This window comes from Branchiostoma floridae, chromosome 12, assembly GCF_000003815.2.
Source record: "Branchiostoma floridae strain S238N-H82 chromosome 12, Bfl_VNyyK, whole genome shotgun sequence".
NCBI lineage: Eukaryota > Metazoa > Chordata > Leptocardii > Amphioxiformes > Branchiostomatidae > Branchiostoma > Branchiostoma floridae.
The window spans coordinates 11,431,775-11,449,435 of record NC_049990.1 but is presented as its reverse complement, the minus strand read 5'-3'; the positions used below and the strand labels follow the sequence as shown (position 1 = coordinate 11,449,435).

At 40.7% G+C, this 17,661-nt stretch overlaps 1 protein-coding gene across 4 annotated transcripts; it reads left to right on the top strand.

Moving 5' to 3' along the window:
* The first annotated feature begins 1,501 nt into the window (after positions 1-1,501).
* LOC118427367 (remodeling and spacing factor 1-like) lies at positions 1,502-17,143 on the top strand. Of its 4 annotated transcripts, none has more exons than XM_035837123.1 (17): positions 1,502-1,762; positions 2,972-3,063; positions 3,308-3,400; positions 3,529-3,660; positions 3,983-4,059; positions 4,579-4,730; positions 5,373-6,164; positions 6,572-7,521; positions 7,942-8,202; positions 8,774-8,878; positions 9,327-9,458; positions 10,240-10,489; positions 11,026-11,248; positions 13,879-14,075; positions 14,803-14,932; positions 15,443-15,590; positions 16,074-17,143. In XM_035837123.1, exons 1-17 carry the CDS (start codon positions 1,621-1,623, stop codon positions 16,464-16,466), a joined length of 4,269 nt encoding a protein of 1,422 aa, XP_035693016.1. In that variant the 5' UTR covers positions 1,502-1,620; the 3' UTR covers positions 16,467-17,143. The 4 variants fall into 4 exon arrangements, with proteins under 4 accessions (XP_035693016.1, XP_035693018.1, XP_035693017.1 ...); XM_035837125.1 differs by having other exon boundaries at positions 1,503-1,762; positions 4,579-4,694; positions 14,800-14,932; XM_035837124.1 differs by having other exon boundaries at positions 1,503-1,762; positions 4,579-4,721; positions 14,800-14,932.
* Positions 17,144-17,661: the final 518 nt, after the last annotated feature.

Genomic DNA, 17,661 nt, shown 5'->3' with positions numbered 1-17,661 from the left:
AACTTTGCGATCCGATTGAACTAAAAATGCGTTCACATTCGTTTTCAGACAATCATCCGATTAATCACACACAATCTAATATGATTGCGATTCTGTACCTGCACTTCAGGTACTTTACTTTTGTACAAAATTGTTCGTAGGTAAGTTTCCTCAAACCCACTCTTAATCATGATCCAATGGAGATCTGCCCAGGACGTCTGAATAGAGAGAAATGATAATGATCACTTTGGTACTTTGTTTCTGACAGACCTCCTGGTGACCGGTTACTATTACGTAAGGAGTAATAGTAAATCGTACCGATTTCTAATTTCCTCATCCTGAACTTTGCCATGCCTACGTGCGATCAGTCATGCACACCCCAGACAGAGCCGTGACTCTGAATACCTTTGATTGACAGCTGAAGATTTCAATAAAACGCTTGATCTGTTTTGAGTCTAGTTGGACCGCCAACAACTATTTGGGACACAGATATCTCATGTCTTTTTTATTTTCCGGTGGGATTCTGAACTCAAGACTTGCCCGCCTAAAGATAGTAAATTATGTCATGTCAATAAATCACTGTCTTGCCGGGATGTGAAGAGGTGGCCACGTGCGCTGTAACACCGTATGTCAATCCGTCTGACAATACAGGACCATACAGAAGAACTCCAGGACCTGTTAACTGCAATGTTCAGATTTCTCGCTAAGTGGGCGCTGCTTTCTTGACAATCATTACTCGGTTCCAAAATCATATCCAGTTGCTTGAGTAACCTCTATTTTGGAGTATCTTATTACCTGGATGTCTATCAAGTTAAGCGGTTAGTATCGCACATACATATAGATACAGGGCAGAATTAAGATATTGAACGTTTATGTAGATGCGTGTATTGCATAATTTCATTATCATCGTATTGTCGTAATGTTGCCAGTAGCTATCCATAATAAAGTATAATAAAGATCACGTGATGTGTTTTAGTTTTACGACACGTTATTAAAAGAATGTGCTATACCTATGACCATACGTATTAAATTCAAATAAACATCCAAACAGACAATATGTTTGGTCAGGTTGCAACCTGTCAACATCCGCACCGGGACAAGTTACAGCTGCTCATTTACTCATGCAGTGCTAGTGGAACGCTCTTTGCCATTCTGGCGAAGTTGTATCATCATCCCTCACAAGTTGGGCCCCCTTTGCCCCTGAAGCCGTTTAGTTGGGGGCAACAATGAAGAAGAAGAAGACGGTATCCTCGGAGAGCCACCGCAGACTAATCACGCTGCCAAGAATAACATGCAAAAGTAACTGAGCACTGATATTATAAACACAAAACCGCACTCCAGATGTCCACCAGTAATTCTGCAGCACTACTTGCAGTTTCAAAGATTTCCGCTAGATGTCGCGGCTGACTTACTTCATTACCCCGCGGCGGTTTTTCTAATCTTCTTAACTTTCTTTGTTTTGCAAGCCCTCTCTCATTTAATATCTGTCAGAAAATGAGCTGAAGAGAGCATGAAATAGTTTTTTTTATAGTTGATATTTTTGTTTCAACATTTCGTGATTTTGCATTGTCCGTCCAGCTAACTTTCCGATCGATAGCGACAGTATTCGGGTAATCGGGAAAGCCGCTTCAATATACAAACATGTCGGGCCCGGAGAAAGGAGTGGATACGGATCCCGACTATGCGGTGGTTTGTGGCTTCCTCCGCCGCTACGGAGAGGCGCTGGGCCTGCCGCCCATGTCCTATGCCGAGCTGCAGAGAGCCTTGGAAGACACCACCAGGCGTAAGTCATCCAAATCATGCTTCTACATCAAGTTTAACGTGCAGAAGTTGGGTTCGAAAAAAGGCGTGTGGGAGGGGGGCGGCGTATGATCCAAACAATGGATAATTATGATAATGACCCAGATTTTCGGTAAATTCTTGCGTTTCCTCGCTTTGTTGAGGATCTTGCGGGTTTGTTTTGTGGAGATTCTGTGCTCTGTTTATACAGAAAATCTTCCTATTGTGGAATAGATGTCCGTTTTGGGTGTGAATGGGTATAAATTAGGTTTGTGGGGAGGGGGGCGAGTGGGTAGACTAGTAGCACATGCAGGTAACACGATACCTGGACACAGGTGAACACACCCACAGGTACAAATGCACACTATACAGTCTAGGGTTTTAGTCTACGTATCTACATTGGGCTACAAGCAGTTTCTCTTTGTAGATATCCTTTCATTTTCGCAACAAAAACAGTCAAATTATTATCAACATGGGCAATTATCTCATTTTTAGTTCCCATGCTCTATCTGTTTATGATATTGCTACCTGAATATGTGTATGCTTAAGAAAATATTATATCCTTTATGTATGCAATGCTTCATTACAATTTTCTATTTGAATTCTTTATGGTTTATGCACATTTTTTGTGTATCCTCATTTGTAATGTAATCCTGCATTGTTTGTTTACATAATAAGATGGCCACATGGCTTTGTTTACAATTGTAAAAATCAATAAATATTTTGAATAATTAATACACTCTGTGTGTGTGCACTAATGCATGTGTTCATTCATGTTCATGCTCTTTCGTATTCACGTAAATCTTATTTCACAAATCGATTTTTGTGTGTTTTATGGAAAACTATTTCAGTGATATTTACTTTTCAATGAGATTGTTTAACAGGTGAACATATTTTGATGATTTTATTATGTGTATTGAACTCCTAACTTTTTAGAATGATCCTAACAATAGTAGCATACTAGATTCTTGTGTACCAGTCATGTTTAATGTTAGACCATCTAAGAAAATATCCCAACCCAAAAATTTACATTGAGATTGATAATATCAGACAATCTGTAATACATAATAGCTTTCTTGGTAGGGCACTTCTATCATTCAACACAAAATGAAATAGTTTTCAGCTAGGTGATGATGATGATGATGATGATGAGATTTTTGGCCATGCCTCAGGGCTGGAGACAAAAGTAGCAACAATTCCCTTCCTGTTTCAGTGAACCCAGACTTGATCCTGATGCAGGTCAAGTTGATGCGGAAGATCGGGAAGAGCGTTTCCTCGGACAAGTGGGAGAGGTACCTCGTTAAGGTAGGAGAAAGTTTGTGTTACTAGCGAAGTAATTAATTCAAAGAAATTCAAATTTTGATCTAAAGACTTGAGCTTTCTTTTACTTTGCAGTCTTGGTTATTGATATCATAGATGTGGAAAATTCATATTTGCATCTAGAAATAGGTTTTATTTTCAATATGAGATCAATTCTGCCTTTGTTTCCATAGATGACTTGCCATGAACCAAAGTCTAAAATGTTGTCCACATCATACCTTATTCCCAGATGTGCCGCCAGTTCTCCCAGATTGCAGCATGGGAGATGGAGCAGGGTGGGTACCAGGAGGTGGATCCCAACATCAAGCTCAAACTTCTCAAGGTACGAACCAAGTTGCATATCTTGAAATATTTGCAGTATTGTTGATTTTATGGTTTTCAATTCATGGTTACTTCTCTACTGCGATTACAGTGTGACATGTTGGATATGTTGTGACCTTTGACCTACAGTACCTGTGCGAGCGCCAGTTTGACGACAACCTGAAGTTCCGTGCCGAGGTGTTGAACAAGGAAGAAGCGGATGAAATGCGCGAGAAACCGCTTGGCCGAGACAAAAACGGCATGTTATACTGGTACATGCAGGTTCGTAGAACAATTTAAACTTGAACATAAGACTTGTGGTAGAAGATCGCATAGAAATTTGTCTTTTTTTAAATATTTCAAACTCTCATTGTCTACATAGTCTAATTTATATAAGATTGTTTTCCATATGGTAAATTAGACTTAGATAAAATAAGCTTTCAAGTTTTGCCTATTTGATTGTTTACCTTCAAAATGGATACGACGACGACGACGACCTTCTTGACCGAAGTGCTGCCCATGCCAGGTTTGGAGAAAGTTAAGGGATACTATATCTTATGTATACTAGTTGACCTTGCATTTGTGTGACCTTGTTGTTTGACAGGATGCCGACACAAACTTGCACCTGTACCGAGAGGAGCCTGACGACCAGTACAACTCCACCTGGCAGGTGGTCTGCAGGTGAGAAAAGCACACCTGGACTGTTCACCTGGTGAAAATGGAGTGTCATATCTGTTATGGGGGAGGGGGGCAGTTTTTTGTTTCTGAGGTATTCTTAGTATGTACAATGTATGCGTTGTATCAGCATGTTTTAGAATTGACAAAAAGTAGTTACTCAAGCAACTGGATATGATTTTGGAAACGGTCAGACGTCTCAGATTGCATCCACTGGATAGTGGGAAAGATAATAGATGCTATCTAAATTTGAATCTGACCGTTTCCAAAATCACATCTAGTTGCTTGAATAACTCCTTTTTGACGTATCATATTACCTGGATGTCTAACCTTCATCAACACAGTTTTATTATTGGTACATCTGTGGCCATGTTGGTGTCTTACTTATTAAGGTCTTTTAAAAGACCTTAATATGTTCAAAATGTTTCATCTTTGATCAACTGAAATCCAAGTAAGACACCAACATGGCCACAGATGTACCAATGATATCACAAAAGTTCATGTTGCATTTTCCCACCATTTCAGAACTCGTGATGAGTTGGAAGGTCTCATTGCGGAGCTGGAGGGGGGAGGCAAGGACACTCCTGAGAATGAGGAGGAAGACGATAAGTCGTCGTCCGCTGACCAGGCCAGTCTGGCCGGTAAGATTAAGGACAAATGTACCAATGGTCAGTATGGTGAGTTATCCATAGGGCAATCTGGGGACATCATCATCATCGTTACTGTGTAAAAGCAGATATTTGCTGTAATGCTTGGATAAAGGTTAGGCTGCACTTGAAAGAAATACTGTAAATTTGTTTACTTTTGCAGTGGTTTTATATTGTGGTGGGAAGGAAAAGGACTTTTTGCGGTGTTTTAAATTTGCAGCTGAAACAGTTCTGTCTCATCTGTGGTACAGTAGTCATATGAGGGAGAAGTTTCTGAAGCATTGGGAATTCCGCAAAAATAAAACCACTGCAAAAGTTTCTATATTTGTAGTAACCTAATGTTCTGTATAGGGTCTTGTTAACAAGGTTTTGACAAGCATGCTTGAATGTTGGATATGGTCATAAATAATGGAGATTTGTTGAAGTTTGGGAGTTCTTGTGGTGTGGGTCAATTATCATCAATGTTTGTCAGAAAAATTTACTTTCTGCCTCCAAATGTGTTTATAAATTATAGCTGAGAATTGCTCACAGTTAGATTTGAGATAGCTCCATGGAATTAACTAAACATGTCCATTTGGTTTTTGAGCAGTGTGCTCAAGTTTTCCCTTCTATTGGCTTTGTTTTGTAGAAAGGAAAAATAAATCTAATGCGATGTTGAATCTGTTTTTGCAGATGAGGATAAAGAAAACAAGGAGCAGCCCCAAACAGATGCCAAACCAGGAAAGGAGAACCAAATACAGGAGGATAAAGAAGACACAAAAACAGACGACAAGACGAAAAAGGAGAGTCAAACAAAGGAAAGCAAAGAAGACTTGAAGAAAACTGCCTCAGACGACAAGCCAAGTAGTAAGGAGGACACAGAAAAGCCCATCACTTCCCAACATGTTAGTGTCATCGTGAAAAGAGAAATCACCCCAGAACCTGTCGTGAAGGAAGAACCTGTAAAATCCTCCCCAAAAGAAAATGATTCTTTGCCTCAAAACGAGGATGACTCAACGAAAAAAGAGAGTGTTATCGTGAAGAACGAAGTAGGTGCGGAAACGAGTGCCAATAGCGCAACATCTTCCAACCAACCAGAGGCCAAAGAGGAGAAAGGGGAAACGAGCAAAGGTGGCAGCAAACAACAGGAATCGCCTCCGTCAAAACCGGTTAGCCACGTGCACAAGGGAATCCACTCTATCGAGAACATCTTGCGCGACGTTCCCATCAAGTGTGAAAGAGACGCTATCACGGAACCGCCGTGTGTCGTAAGCGCGACCATGGACCCTACCGTAGGACTGCAGACTTTTGCGAACGGAAGGTTACACTATTGTATGGGGGAGGGCAGCAGCATGGACAGTGTACCAGGAAACATGGGTAGTCAGGATGAAGGGAAGGAAAGAAGGAACCCTACAGAAGGTGGCGGTACAGCCAAAGAAGACAACAAAGGTCCTGAAAGTAGAGAAACAGCAGCAGCAGTTGAAGGTACCATTACTACATTTTATTATATTTACCTTCACTGTATCACAGAAGGGAAACATTGTTTTTACTCTGTTTCTGCTTCATCTTTTCCCATTCCAAATAGATATACACTGTGGTGTTCTTAGACTATTACATTATGTAGCAAGTGTTAGGACAGCTGGAGGGGCTGGTTGCCATGTATATTAAAGGTTTGAACAAGAATAAACAGAGCAGTAGTTTATTGGGCATTATGAATTTGTTTGCAAATATTATCTCTTGAGTTGAATAACATTATTTGTTACGTGTAAAAATTGTTTTACAAAATATTTTCATATATTTGCCATTATAAGGTTACTGTATATGTATTCTTTTTCAGTTGGTGATGATGACTCAATAACTTGATATCAAAGTATATATTTCTTTCCTTGCAGAAGCTAAGAATAAAGTAAGAGAAATACTGTCCAAGAACACTTTAAACAATTCAAGCAGCAATACTGATTCAGCAGGAGGGAGGACAGCCAATGACAAGGAGGGTCAAAGGTCAGAAGGTGATGACACTGGGAACAAGATTCCTGATTCCGGGAAGGAGATGAAGACTACTAGTGAGAGGGAGCAGGTCTCCACCAATCGTGTCTCAGATGACACTCAGGACAGACATGAGAGTAAAAAAACTGAGTCAAGGTCAACGATTGAACCTGAACAGAGCAAGGTCAAAGAAAAAGAAAAGGAGGAAAAAGAAGAAGAAGGAGAAAAAGCCAAAAATTCTGGAGCAAACACTACATCTCAGAGTGAGAGCACTGGGAAAAAGAGTAAAGAACCTAAGGCAGCTGAGGAGGGTGTAGCCAAATATGGTGAAAGGAGTCCAAAACCTGGGAAGGAGAGTGAGAAATCTGACGAAAAAGAAGAAGAGGACCCTGGGAACAAGAATGTGGATTCTTGTACAAATAAGGATAAACCGGGGAACGAGAGCAAAGAACCTGACATTACTACTGAGGACACTGTTAAGGAGAGCAAAGAATCAGACAAGAAAACTGAGAGCACTGAAGAGAAGAGCGACCACCCTGAAAAAGACACAGAAGACGACCAGAAGGAAGAGACCACTGAAAAAGTTACCCTAGAAACTTCTGAAGAAACCACAAAACCACAGAGGGGCAGGAAAAGAGGAAGAAGGGGTAGGAGGAGTCTTAAAGAAACTTTCAAGAAACAAGTGAAGGAGAAAGATGAGGATGTGGAAGGGAAGGAAGAGGAGGGTGAAGATCTGGATGACAGTAGAAGTGTGAGTAAAGACTCAGAGAGCAGTAAGGAGGCAGTCAGTGCCCCCATCAGGAGAAGTACCAGGGCCAGGAAAGCTGTGACTCAAGTCTACACACCTGAAGTTAAGGTTAGTGCTCAGGGTATCTTTTGTCTTGACCTCATAAAATATTTATATGAAATGTCTAACAATTGTCTTCATATGAATTAATAGCTTGGATTAAAGACCCGTTGGACATCACATTCTTTTCAAATATTGATGAAAGATAGTGGATGCTATTTAAAACTTCTGACCACTTATGAATCTATCTAGTTGCTTGGATTAGCTTGGATTGTGTTTCATAGTACCTCGACGTCTATAAGCTGTCTAAACTATTTTTTATTCTTCATGTATGAACCATTCTCTCAACATGTACATAGGCATTTTGACAGTTATAGAGTGATTACCAATATTTGACATCTGTACATGTATGTCCGTAGTGGACTAAGTACATCACTACATCACTACATGGTCTCAATGAAATAAAATGTTGCTGTACACCACTTGCAGAAGAAACCTGTGACCTACCCAAAAGAGCCATCGGAGCCATCCCTACCCCCCTCCCCAGAACCGGTCAAGAAGAAGACCAGAGAGAAGAAGGGGCGTGGCAAGAGGAGGGGTCGTCGTAGGAAGGACAGCACGAGTGAAGAGTCATCAGGGGATGAAGAAGAAGATAGTTCAGAGGAGGAGGAGGAGGAGGAGGAGAGTGAATACCCTACTGAAGATGACTCCCCCTGCAGTAAATGTGGCATGTACAATCATCCTGAATGGGTATGTGGCTTACTTTCAATGCTGTTGTTAAGTTTGTGGTGATTTGATTTTGCAGACAAAAAGTAGCGTTTGCATTGGTTTTGAGTTTGTGACAGTGCTATAGTCACATACTGTATATAATGGGAACACCCATGGTCTTAAGACCAACATGAAGTGGTTGCTACAAAAACTGCGAGAACATAAAACTGCTGCAAAAATGTTGGAATAGTACTTCTCATAGTTACAAAAATGTTGGAATAGTACTTCTCATAGTTACAAAAATGTTGGAATAGTACTTCTCATAGTTACTCATGTTCAAGTTAGGAATAGGAAATCACAGTATTTACCATTAACTCCTGGGGTCTATGACATGGGTACTTAAAGTAGTACGGACAACATTCTTCAAGACTGGGTGGAAAGTCTTCCATGTACATGTATGTACATGATATGATACTGACTATGGCTCTTGCCCCATATACTACTCTATGAAGTTTGATAAGTGTGCCCAGTGATAATCAAATTTGTTCATGTCATTGTACATTGTATGACATATTCATCTGTATGATAATTCTGATAATTATTTCACCCCCAGATCCTCCTGTGTGATAAGTGTGACAGTGGTTATCACACGGCATGTTTGCGGCCCCCTCTGATGATGATCCCAGATGGAGACTGGTTCTGTCCCAGCTGTGAACATGTAAGTACATTTTGTTTATTAAAATTTACCACATTTGTGGAAGGATTGGCATAACAGTTGACTATTACCTTTTCAAGATGTCAACCCAGAGACCATACTGTACGGTTACATGTGTATCCACTCACACTGGGAAGGATGCATGTTCTACCTATGGTGGGTTCTTAAATGTGCTGGAGGTGTGGCTCTCCTCAAACATGTGATCTCTATCTTCATGTAGCTAGATACATGTACTCATTTTCACCTAAGTTAAGTAAGGAAATAGGTATAAAGTACACGTATCTTTCACAACACGTAGGCCTGCCAAGAATTTGAACCAAGAATCTTAAGTCTTTGTATGGAAAGCTGTAAATGATTTATGGATATGTTGAACTAAAATTGCACAAAAAAGTTGTAGAAAACCGAAGAAAGGAATCTTCAACATTTTTGATATGACATGTCTCCCTTACAGGTGCAGCTGGTGAGTAAACTGAGAGAAGCCTTAGCAGAAGTGGACCAGGAGCTCAAGAAGAAACAACGGGCAGAGCGAAGGAAGGAGAGATTGACGTACGTCGGGATCAGCCTGGAAAATGTCATTCCTGAGGTGGGTTTTACACTCAGTCTGTATGACTTAATGACTTGACAAAGTTTGAAAATTTTGTTGCCTTCTTCAGGGTCAGTACTGTATAATACTATAAAGGAGGTCATATACATCAGGGCACTCCAGCCATCGCTTAAAAAAGACAGGGTTATTATAAACATCCTGGCACATTTGACCAATTGCTGATCATGTCATGTTTCCATAAAATCACATGTTGATAAGATCACATGTCTGTAACTCTCGCGAGTTTACGTTTTAAAGTGATTGGTCAGTATTGATCCTGAAGAAAGCGACAGTGATCATTGAAAATTAGATACATGTACCGGTATATCAGAACTTAGCATAACTGTACTACAATGCATGATAGTGTGTATATCTGTTGTCTCTCTGTCTATGACCTTGTTCCCTATTATACAGGCAGGCAAAATTGGATTCGAGAATCCATACCAGTCTTGAGTAGAGATGATGGGGGATATACATGAAGACTCAGTCAAATAATGCCCAAAATATAACCTTCTTGGTAAAGGTAACACGGCAATCAGGGATAGTAGATTCCCCCCCCCCCCCCCCCCTGGCAGATCATGGAGAAACTGTAGAGTATACAGCTACCTAAAGAAAAGTCAGATAAATCTCATTTTTCTAGAAATTAGGTTTTACAATGAATGAATGAATACATGTTGTATTTGAAAATTACTGTCAGATGGGTCACAGTTGAAGACTCTGGCCACATGTGACCTAGCTATATCTATATTGTAAAGCTCACATACAGACTCCTTTTCTCCAGCCTGATCGTGAGTCTGAGATGGTAGGTGACGATGATGAAGAACGCAGCAGACCCCGCCACCAGCACAAGAAGAAGAAGAAGCAGCATCACCACCACCGTCATCGGCATTATTACGATGACGAGAAACCCGTCAAGACAATCGCGGAGAGACGCACGTCGCGGCGTACAAGAAAGGACATCTCGTACAGGTTTGATGACTTCGATGAGGTCATCAATGAAGCCATTCAGGAGGATATTAAAGCATCAGAAGGTTAGTCACTACTATTTGTCTTTGTATATAATGTACTTCTTTGGACAAGATGAGTAAACCCAGGTTTCAACTTTGATAACCTCCAGGATTTTTTGAAATAGAGAAAAAGGGGCACCAAAGCATCTAACCATGAGCCCGTTACCCAGGAGAGCAGATTGTCTGGCAACCATAAAACACAAGATTGTTGATTTTCCTGTAAAATTTGTCATTCTTAGTTTTTGAAAACACATTTTCATAAATTTTATGTACTGATGTTCAGATTTTTGGGGATGGATGGGATGAAATTTTTGTCTCTCCCAACCAGCAAACTTCTGTCCTAGGACGGAGGGACGGGTCCTAGAGACAGCCCCAGGTCACAGTCTTCAAGTGTGAGCCATCTGACAGACTAATTTCTAATGATACCCTATTTCTACAAAAATCACAGAGCTTTATCTGACTTTTCTTCAGGCAGCTGTGCACTCTGCAGTTTCCTTATGTGCTGCCAGGGGGCGTGCTGCATCCACTATCTCTGATTACCATGTTTACCATTTTCCCAGGTGCAGGGGGATATGGTGGGAAGGACATAGAGAACATCATTGCTGCAGAGGGAGGTGCAGGAGGCTATGGTGGGAAGGACATTGAGAACATCATCGCTGCGGAGGGCGGTGTAGTGAAAAAGGAGGGGCCAAAGAAGGGTCGCCGGCGTCGGCTCATGGACCTGGATGCTGACAGTGAAGAGGAAGTGGGGAGTGAGGAAGAGTACAACATGAGCGAAGGAAGGTAAAATTGAATGCAGTACTCCTCCACTTTTGTTCTTCTTATGAAAAGTAGAAAACGTACTGATTGCTGGAAGTTTGTGCAGCAAAAGAAAATTGCAATGTTTATGCAATCAAAAAACCTTTTACTAGTAAGGTGGACATTTACCCCCATAAAAATTCTTTTAAATCATAACACTTTTAAACTATTTACATACATTGTACGACTCTCTTTGACTTTGCTTTTCAAACTTCTAGATTCTATGAATTAATATTAGATTTCGGCTGAGTGTGTTTTAGGGGGTCATAGACTGGGAGCTCATGCAGCATCTACTCAACATCTAAGTTGAAATATTTTGCTTTGTGGTATATATACATGTATAAACAAACATGATTTAGCAACAATTCTGATGGCAAATTTCAAATCAACAGTCTACAGATAAAGTTCGATTTTCACCTCACTGAGATTCAGAAGTTATGGAATATGCTGACTCTGTTCTCTTCCCTATTGGTTACTACCAGATGTCCCTGGGTTGCCATGGCAACAGCCCATGGCCTCCCCATGTCTGTAGTGATGTGTTCAAGGAATTTTCCTGTCTTGTCAAACATCTCCACACGGCTGTTTCCCCAGTCTGCCACGATGATGTTACCTGCTATGTCTGTACAAATGCCTTGGGGCCACTTAAGGCGACCTTCAACGCTTCCTTCACCTCCAAACTTGAACTGAAACTGTCCATCCTCATTGTACACAAACACACAGTGATTGAGACAGTCTGACACTAGAATGTTCCCTTCCCCATCCACAGTGACATAGAGTAGTTTCTTCATCCGTTGCTGACCCACGGTACTTCCATCATCAGTTCTCCAAAGTGTCTCATTACTTTTCTTTTCTTTCTTTCTATCATCATCATTAGCCCACTGCCTGAATATCTGTATTTTGCCATAGCGAAAATCCCCGCCTCCTGAGGTTTGTGTGATGAGGATGTGGTTCCTCCTGGTGTCCACGGCAACTCCGCTTTCCCAAGCTGTCTTCTGTAGGTCAATCTTCCCCTGGGCCAGTGCTGTGCCCTGTTTGTTGTACTGCACAGCAAACTCAGCAGACTTTGTGTCCCCCACCACCCACAGGTTCCCCACCACCCACAGGTTCCCCTCCCCATCTAAGGCCACATCATGGGGGTACATCTTCTGTTCACTTGACAAGACTGTTGGGACTTGACTTACTTGACTTATGTCGGGAGCGGCTCTAACTCTGCCCCCCGAACCACCAAGTCTTTGTGGACCGTAACCATACTTTCCGGCTATTCCAACTGTTGGGAACTGTCGGACAAATGTTCCCTGCAGGGTGAAGACTTGTATTCTCCTTCATCTGACACTGCAACACCATGTGGACCCCGAAACTGTCCTGTTCCTGATCCCACTCCACCAAATGTGACTCTCTGTCTTTGTGCCCCCAAACTACACATTGCAGCCGCCATGATTAATTTTCCTGCTCATGTGGCTGGCTGTCCCACCTCAAGTCAAAGTCTAGCTTAAAGTTGAACCATGTACATTGTAATGTTTGCTTTGGGTGGGACAAAAAAATGAGGTTCCAGTAGACTAAATGATTTTTTTTCAGACACCTCTTATTCCAGTATGTGACTTACTAAAAAGGTGCCAGCTTAATAGGAATGTCTTACAAGATTTTTGTTTTCAAAAGGTATTCTAAAAGCTCTTTCTGCTTGTCTGCTGTGACCAAGATGGACAAGACATCCTGTTCATTAATGTAGGAGTTGGTTTAACCCAAAACTGATAGATAAGTAACTAGTAAACAGCTTTGTCAGGTGCTGATCATGTGCTTGTTTGCTCTGAAATGGTAGGAATATGATTGAATTGATAGAATTGACCTATCCCAAAACATCATCCCACTCCAAAAAGGATTTTTTTATAGTCCCCCCTACAGAAATAGACTCTTCCAGAACACCCCTATCTATGAAAAATGGACTGGTATATGTGACCCATTTTCTATTCCTTGTGTTAAAGCTATCCCTTTACCAAATTCCATATCAGTTGGCTTTTTCATCTCACGGAAACCCAAAGTATACATTTTTTGGTCAAATATAGCAAAAAATCCCCAATGTAACAATTTTTAAGTGTAATTGGTGACCGCTGGCTCAGTCCTTTCATTGTCAAACCACATCTGTAGCTACCTAGTGAAAAGGCTTAGTCAGCAGTAACAATAGAGGATGGTACTCAGGCTAAGGACATGATACAAATGTTTAATGAAAAATTAGCTATGACAATGACGTTTGTTGCATATTCATGCCCCTTTGGGGCTAAATGCAGTAAGTTGCATACAAAGAGTAGAGAATGATAGGTAAACTATTCTATGTTCTACTTATGTCTATATTTCTACATGCTTCTTCCCTCTTCTTAAAACATGTGAAGACGAACTTACAGAGTTCTTCTATCAAATTGTAGCTAGCTGATGACATATTATTATTAAGATATTTGAAAAAGTCTTCCTTTGTAAGGTGTGCATATTTCTGTTTTACAAGTGTAGCAATGACAAAGTATTTCAATTGCGTATTTCTTTGTACATTCTAAAGGAAAGTGCACTTTGTTTTCTGTATACCTGTTCTTATCACAAAACACGCATAATCTGTATGTACCTTTCAGTGAGCAGAGTGAAGCAGAGGAGGAGCCCAGTGAGCCCAGCGAGCCCAGCCTGAGTGAGAGTGATGACTCCCTGGCACAGCGGACCAGGAGGAGGTTTCGGGGGCGCCGCTCCTCCAAGGCCACCCGAAGGAGTTCCCGGCTCAGGTCCGGTTGCAAACGGCGGTACTGGGACTCCGACGAGGAAGATGAAGACATCGGTACAGACACACATTTTTGAATTCAGCCTAAGCCTTGATATTATTTACTTTCATTCTTTGTTATCACCCTGCTGAGATTGTATTGTTTACAAGGATAGGCAATAGGAAGAAGGTTATTCACAATATGGGATCTCACATGCAGGCTAACAAGGTCACTCACTCACACACACACTCAATATCTGGTTTAATGTTTGCTGTTCCCTGTCAGGCAAGGGAGAGACATATGCACATAGATGCTTGATAGTAGCTTGCCAGTGTCCTCTATCATTTGGGTGGGCACTGTGTAGGTGCATGTATGATATGAAGGTGATGGTATTCCCATAGCCTTTTTGAGGGCCTGGGGCAATAGGTTGTTATCCGCTGCGTCTACGTAATGGTATTGGAAGGCGGAGCCCATCCCTCTCTTCCCACTCCATTTCATCACATCCATTTTTCTCATTTTATTTGCCCATTTAAGCCAAACACCTATTTCTCTTACATGGCAATGCAACACTCCACCCAAGTGTAAAATGGTTACCTGACTTTGGTTTGGGAGGTAAAAGTCAGTGGAAAGAGAGGGACGGGCTCCACCTTCCAATACATTGTGGATTACAACCAACTTCACCTCAAAGGGGTTATGTATGTCTGATAGACTGCTAAGTCTGACCTACTTAACGTCATTCTCATAAGTTAGTGAAACTCGCAATTGTCATGTTTGACCCTTGACCTACCACCTTTTCTTTAGAAGACGAACATTCCAGTGTGAGTAGTGAGAACATTCCCAGGTGGTCAGGTGTGAGGACGTACTCTGCTCGCCGACAGAAGGTCTGCTACAAGGAGTCCTCCAGCAGTGAGGAGGAACAGGAGAAGACAAAAAGGTTTGTTTGCTTTTTTTACATTATTCTTAAATTGAAAGAAAAGTTAGAGTAGGAAGCAAAATTTTTTCCCCATGTTATGACCATCAAAGCTAATATACCTTATAAAAGTCCTTAAAAAATAGCGTCTGTAGGTAACGTTAGGGATGATTTTTATTTTTATTTTATTTAAGACTTGGGCCAAAACTCTAGTGATACAATACGGTTTAGCAAAGTAGGAATGAAATGGATGAGAATACTTATTTTTCCAATGTCAAGCTTTAATTTTGTGCTTAATGGTTACAAATTTGTTTGTACATTTATCCTTCATTAGATAAGACAGGCAGTTTCTTTACTTGAATAGGGTCGAGAAAAAGATAAAAGATCTAACTGGAAACTATATGTAACTCCACTGTCTACTAAAAAAAACGCTAGAGTCAGCAGTTTTTTCTAGAGTAGGTCGGGAAACAGGAAACACAACATTTTTTTCCTAGGCCTAAGCATCTCATGTCAAGAGTGTTCATTAATGCATAGAGAGCTGCCAGACTTGGAGTGGGAGCCAGAGGCTGCAAAAGAGGAGGGTTCACCCAGAAGAAAACGGCCGCGCTTGGAGACCAGCAGTGAAAGTGAGTCCAGCTCAGAGGACACCAGGGAGGAACCGAGGAAACCCGCCAGACGACAGGTCGGTGATTACAACCGCAACAGTTTTGTTAGTTACTTCCATCATTTATGTTTGCCTTATGTTAGTTTCTTAGTTTGTGGTAAGCTTTAAATGTAGCTGTACTGATACAAGGCTACCACACTAATGTCAAGAAGGAAAGAAATACATGGTACTTGTTTTGTTGCTTATATTCTTGTTACAAGTTTATGGTCTCTATTTTTAAAATTTAGCCATCTCTTTGGGGGAGAGGGGGGCATGGCTTTATGAATGATCAAGATGAGTTTAAAGCCTCCTCCCATACCCAAACCAACTTTTAATTTGTGGCTTCCTAAAAGAACCTATGGCATAACTTGAGATAACTTGGTAAAGGCTTGCACTCTCAGAGTACCTTGTTTTAAAAATATATTCTATGGTTCATGTAGCTGACCAAGAAATGTATAGATCCACACATGTAGTATACACAATGTTTAAGGGTATGAAGTAGCATTCGTTTATATTTTGCAGCTCGATACTTCTGAATCTGATGAAGAAGAGGAGGAAGAAGAAGAAAAAGAAGAAGTCAAAGAAGAAGAAAAAGATGACCAGGAATCAAAAGACGAAAGTAAGGAGGAAGATTCCAATAAGAAAGAACTGTCTGAAAATGTCCAAGAAGAAAAGGACAACAAAGAAGACACATCGACAGAAGGGAACAAGATGGGAGTGTCGTTTCAGCTTCCCAAAGTCTCTAAATCCCTGGAGAATTCTCCAACGACGGACACACTGCCTCTTCCCGCGCAGATGACACAAAACGGTACCCATGATTCTTCAGGACGGAGTAGTCGGCAATCGGGAGAAGACGAAGACGAACTATTGGCCAATGTCATGGACTTGGTCGCGTATGTCACAGAAGACGACTGATGTCCAGCGTTCTCCTGGTTGTACCTCTCTGTGACTTATACTGTCTTAAAGTCTTTCCTACATTTTCTTGGATCAAGTTGCAGTAAAAAAGCATTCAGTGGTGCCACCTAGTGACCTAAGCATGTATTACATTGTCTATGTACATTGTTCTAGTATGTAAGATTAATGATTGTTTTATCTCACAGGTCTTTCTGCAACAATTTTGTAAAGATTTCATAGTCCTCATGCTTTTTGTCTACTTCAATCAGTTTAAGGGTTATTCCATTGTAGGAGGGAGGGGAAAATTCAGATCATCTTATTCCACCCTCCAAAGAAATGTAGAATGGAATAACCCTTATAGCTTCTATGGGATTTTGCTTTGGTACAACTACCTGTAGGAAGGACATACTGGAACAATACCAAATAAGTACCCCAGCACCTATGCTGTACCAATCCAAAGTAGATGTACTCTAACCGTTCAATTGTGAACCATTCCAAAGCAGCTTTGTACTGAACCGCTTGCTTGTAAATAACACGTATCGCTTGAAGTACTAGTAGTTGGTGCTGACACTGTGGTATATTTAAACCAACTTGTAAACTTGTACAGAGTTCAGTGTTAGGTTCCTTCAGTTCCCATCAAAGTGATAGACCTGTTGTGGGAGGGGGGCAATCGTAACCATTTCTTCTGTTTGCAAATTTTACCAATAATTTTATTTTATGCATTTTAGGTTCATACATTAGATGAATAGTTTCCCCCTCCTTCTACTAAGTCTAACATGTATCTTCCTTCACACACTTCAAGATTAGTCTATTTTGAAAATTCAGAGGGGGGTCAGGATTTGTTATATATTGTGTCCCAATACATTGGTTGATGTTCAAAAACAGGATATTTCCCTCCTCTTTGAATTTTGAATGGAATTGTCCCATAGATTCATCTTTTGCAATCCTTCACTACATGTTTTGTTACCCCTATTTTTGAATTGAAAATGGCACATGCCATTATATCTGTAAATAAGTTCAACCAATTTTGGCAAGGAACAGACCAGAAATTTTCGATTTTATGTCAAACCAATGACTATGGTTTTTAGGTCACCATTTGTATTTTAACTACATGTATTTTGTAGTTCACACATCAGTTCAAGTAAAACTGTATGTAAATAGTTCTATGTAGATTTGACATGAACATTTTTGGATATATTAAAGATTTCAAAACAGG

What these genes read in the sequence shown, in the direction of transcription:
- LOC118427367 (XM_035837122.1), top strand. Translation starts at nt 1,621, where the DNA reads ATGTCGGGCCCGGAGAAAGGAGTGGATACGGATCCCGACTATGCGGTG. An exon ending in TGTACAATCATCCTGAATGG is followed by an intron (nt 8,203 to 8,773) that starts GTATGTGGCTTA and finishes TTTCACCCCCAG; the next exon opens with ATCCTCCTGTGTGATAAGTG. An exon ending in TCTGTCCCAGCTGTGAACAT is followed by an intron (nt 8,879 to 9,326) that starts GTAAGTACATTT and finishes TCTCCCTTACAG; the next exon opens with GTGCAGCTGGTGAGTAAACT.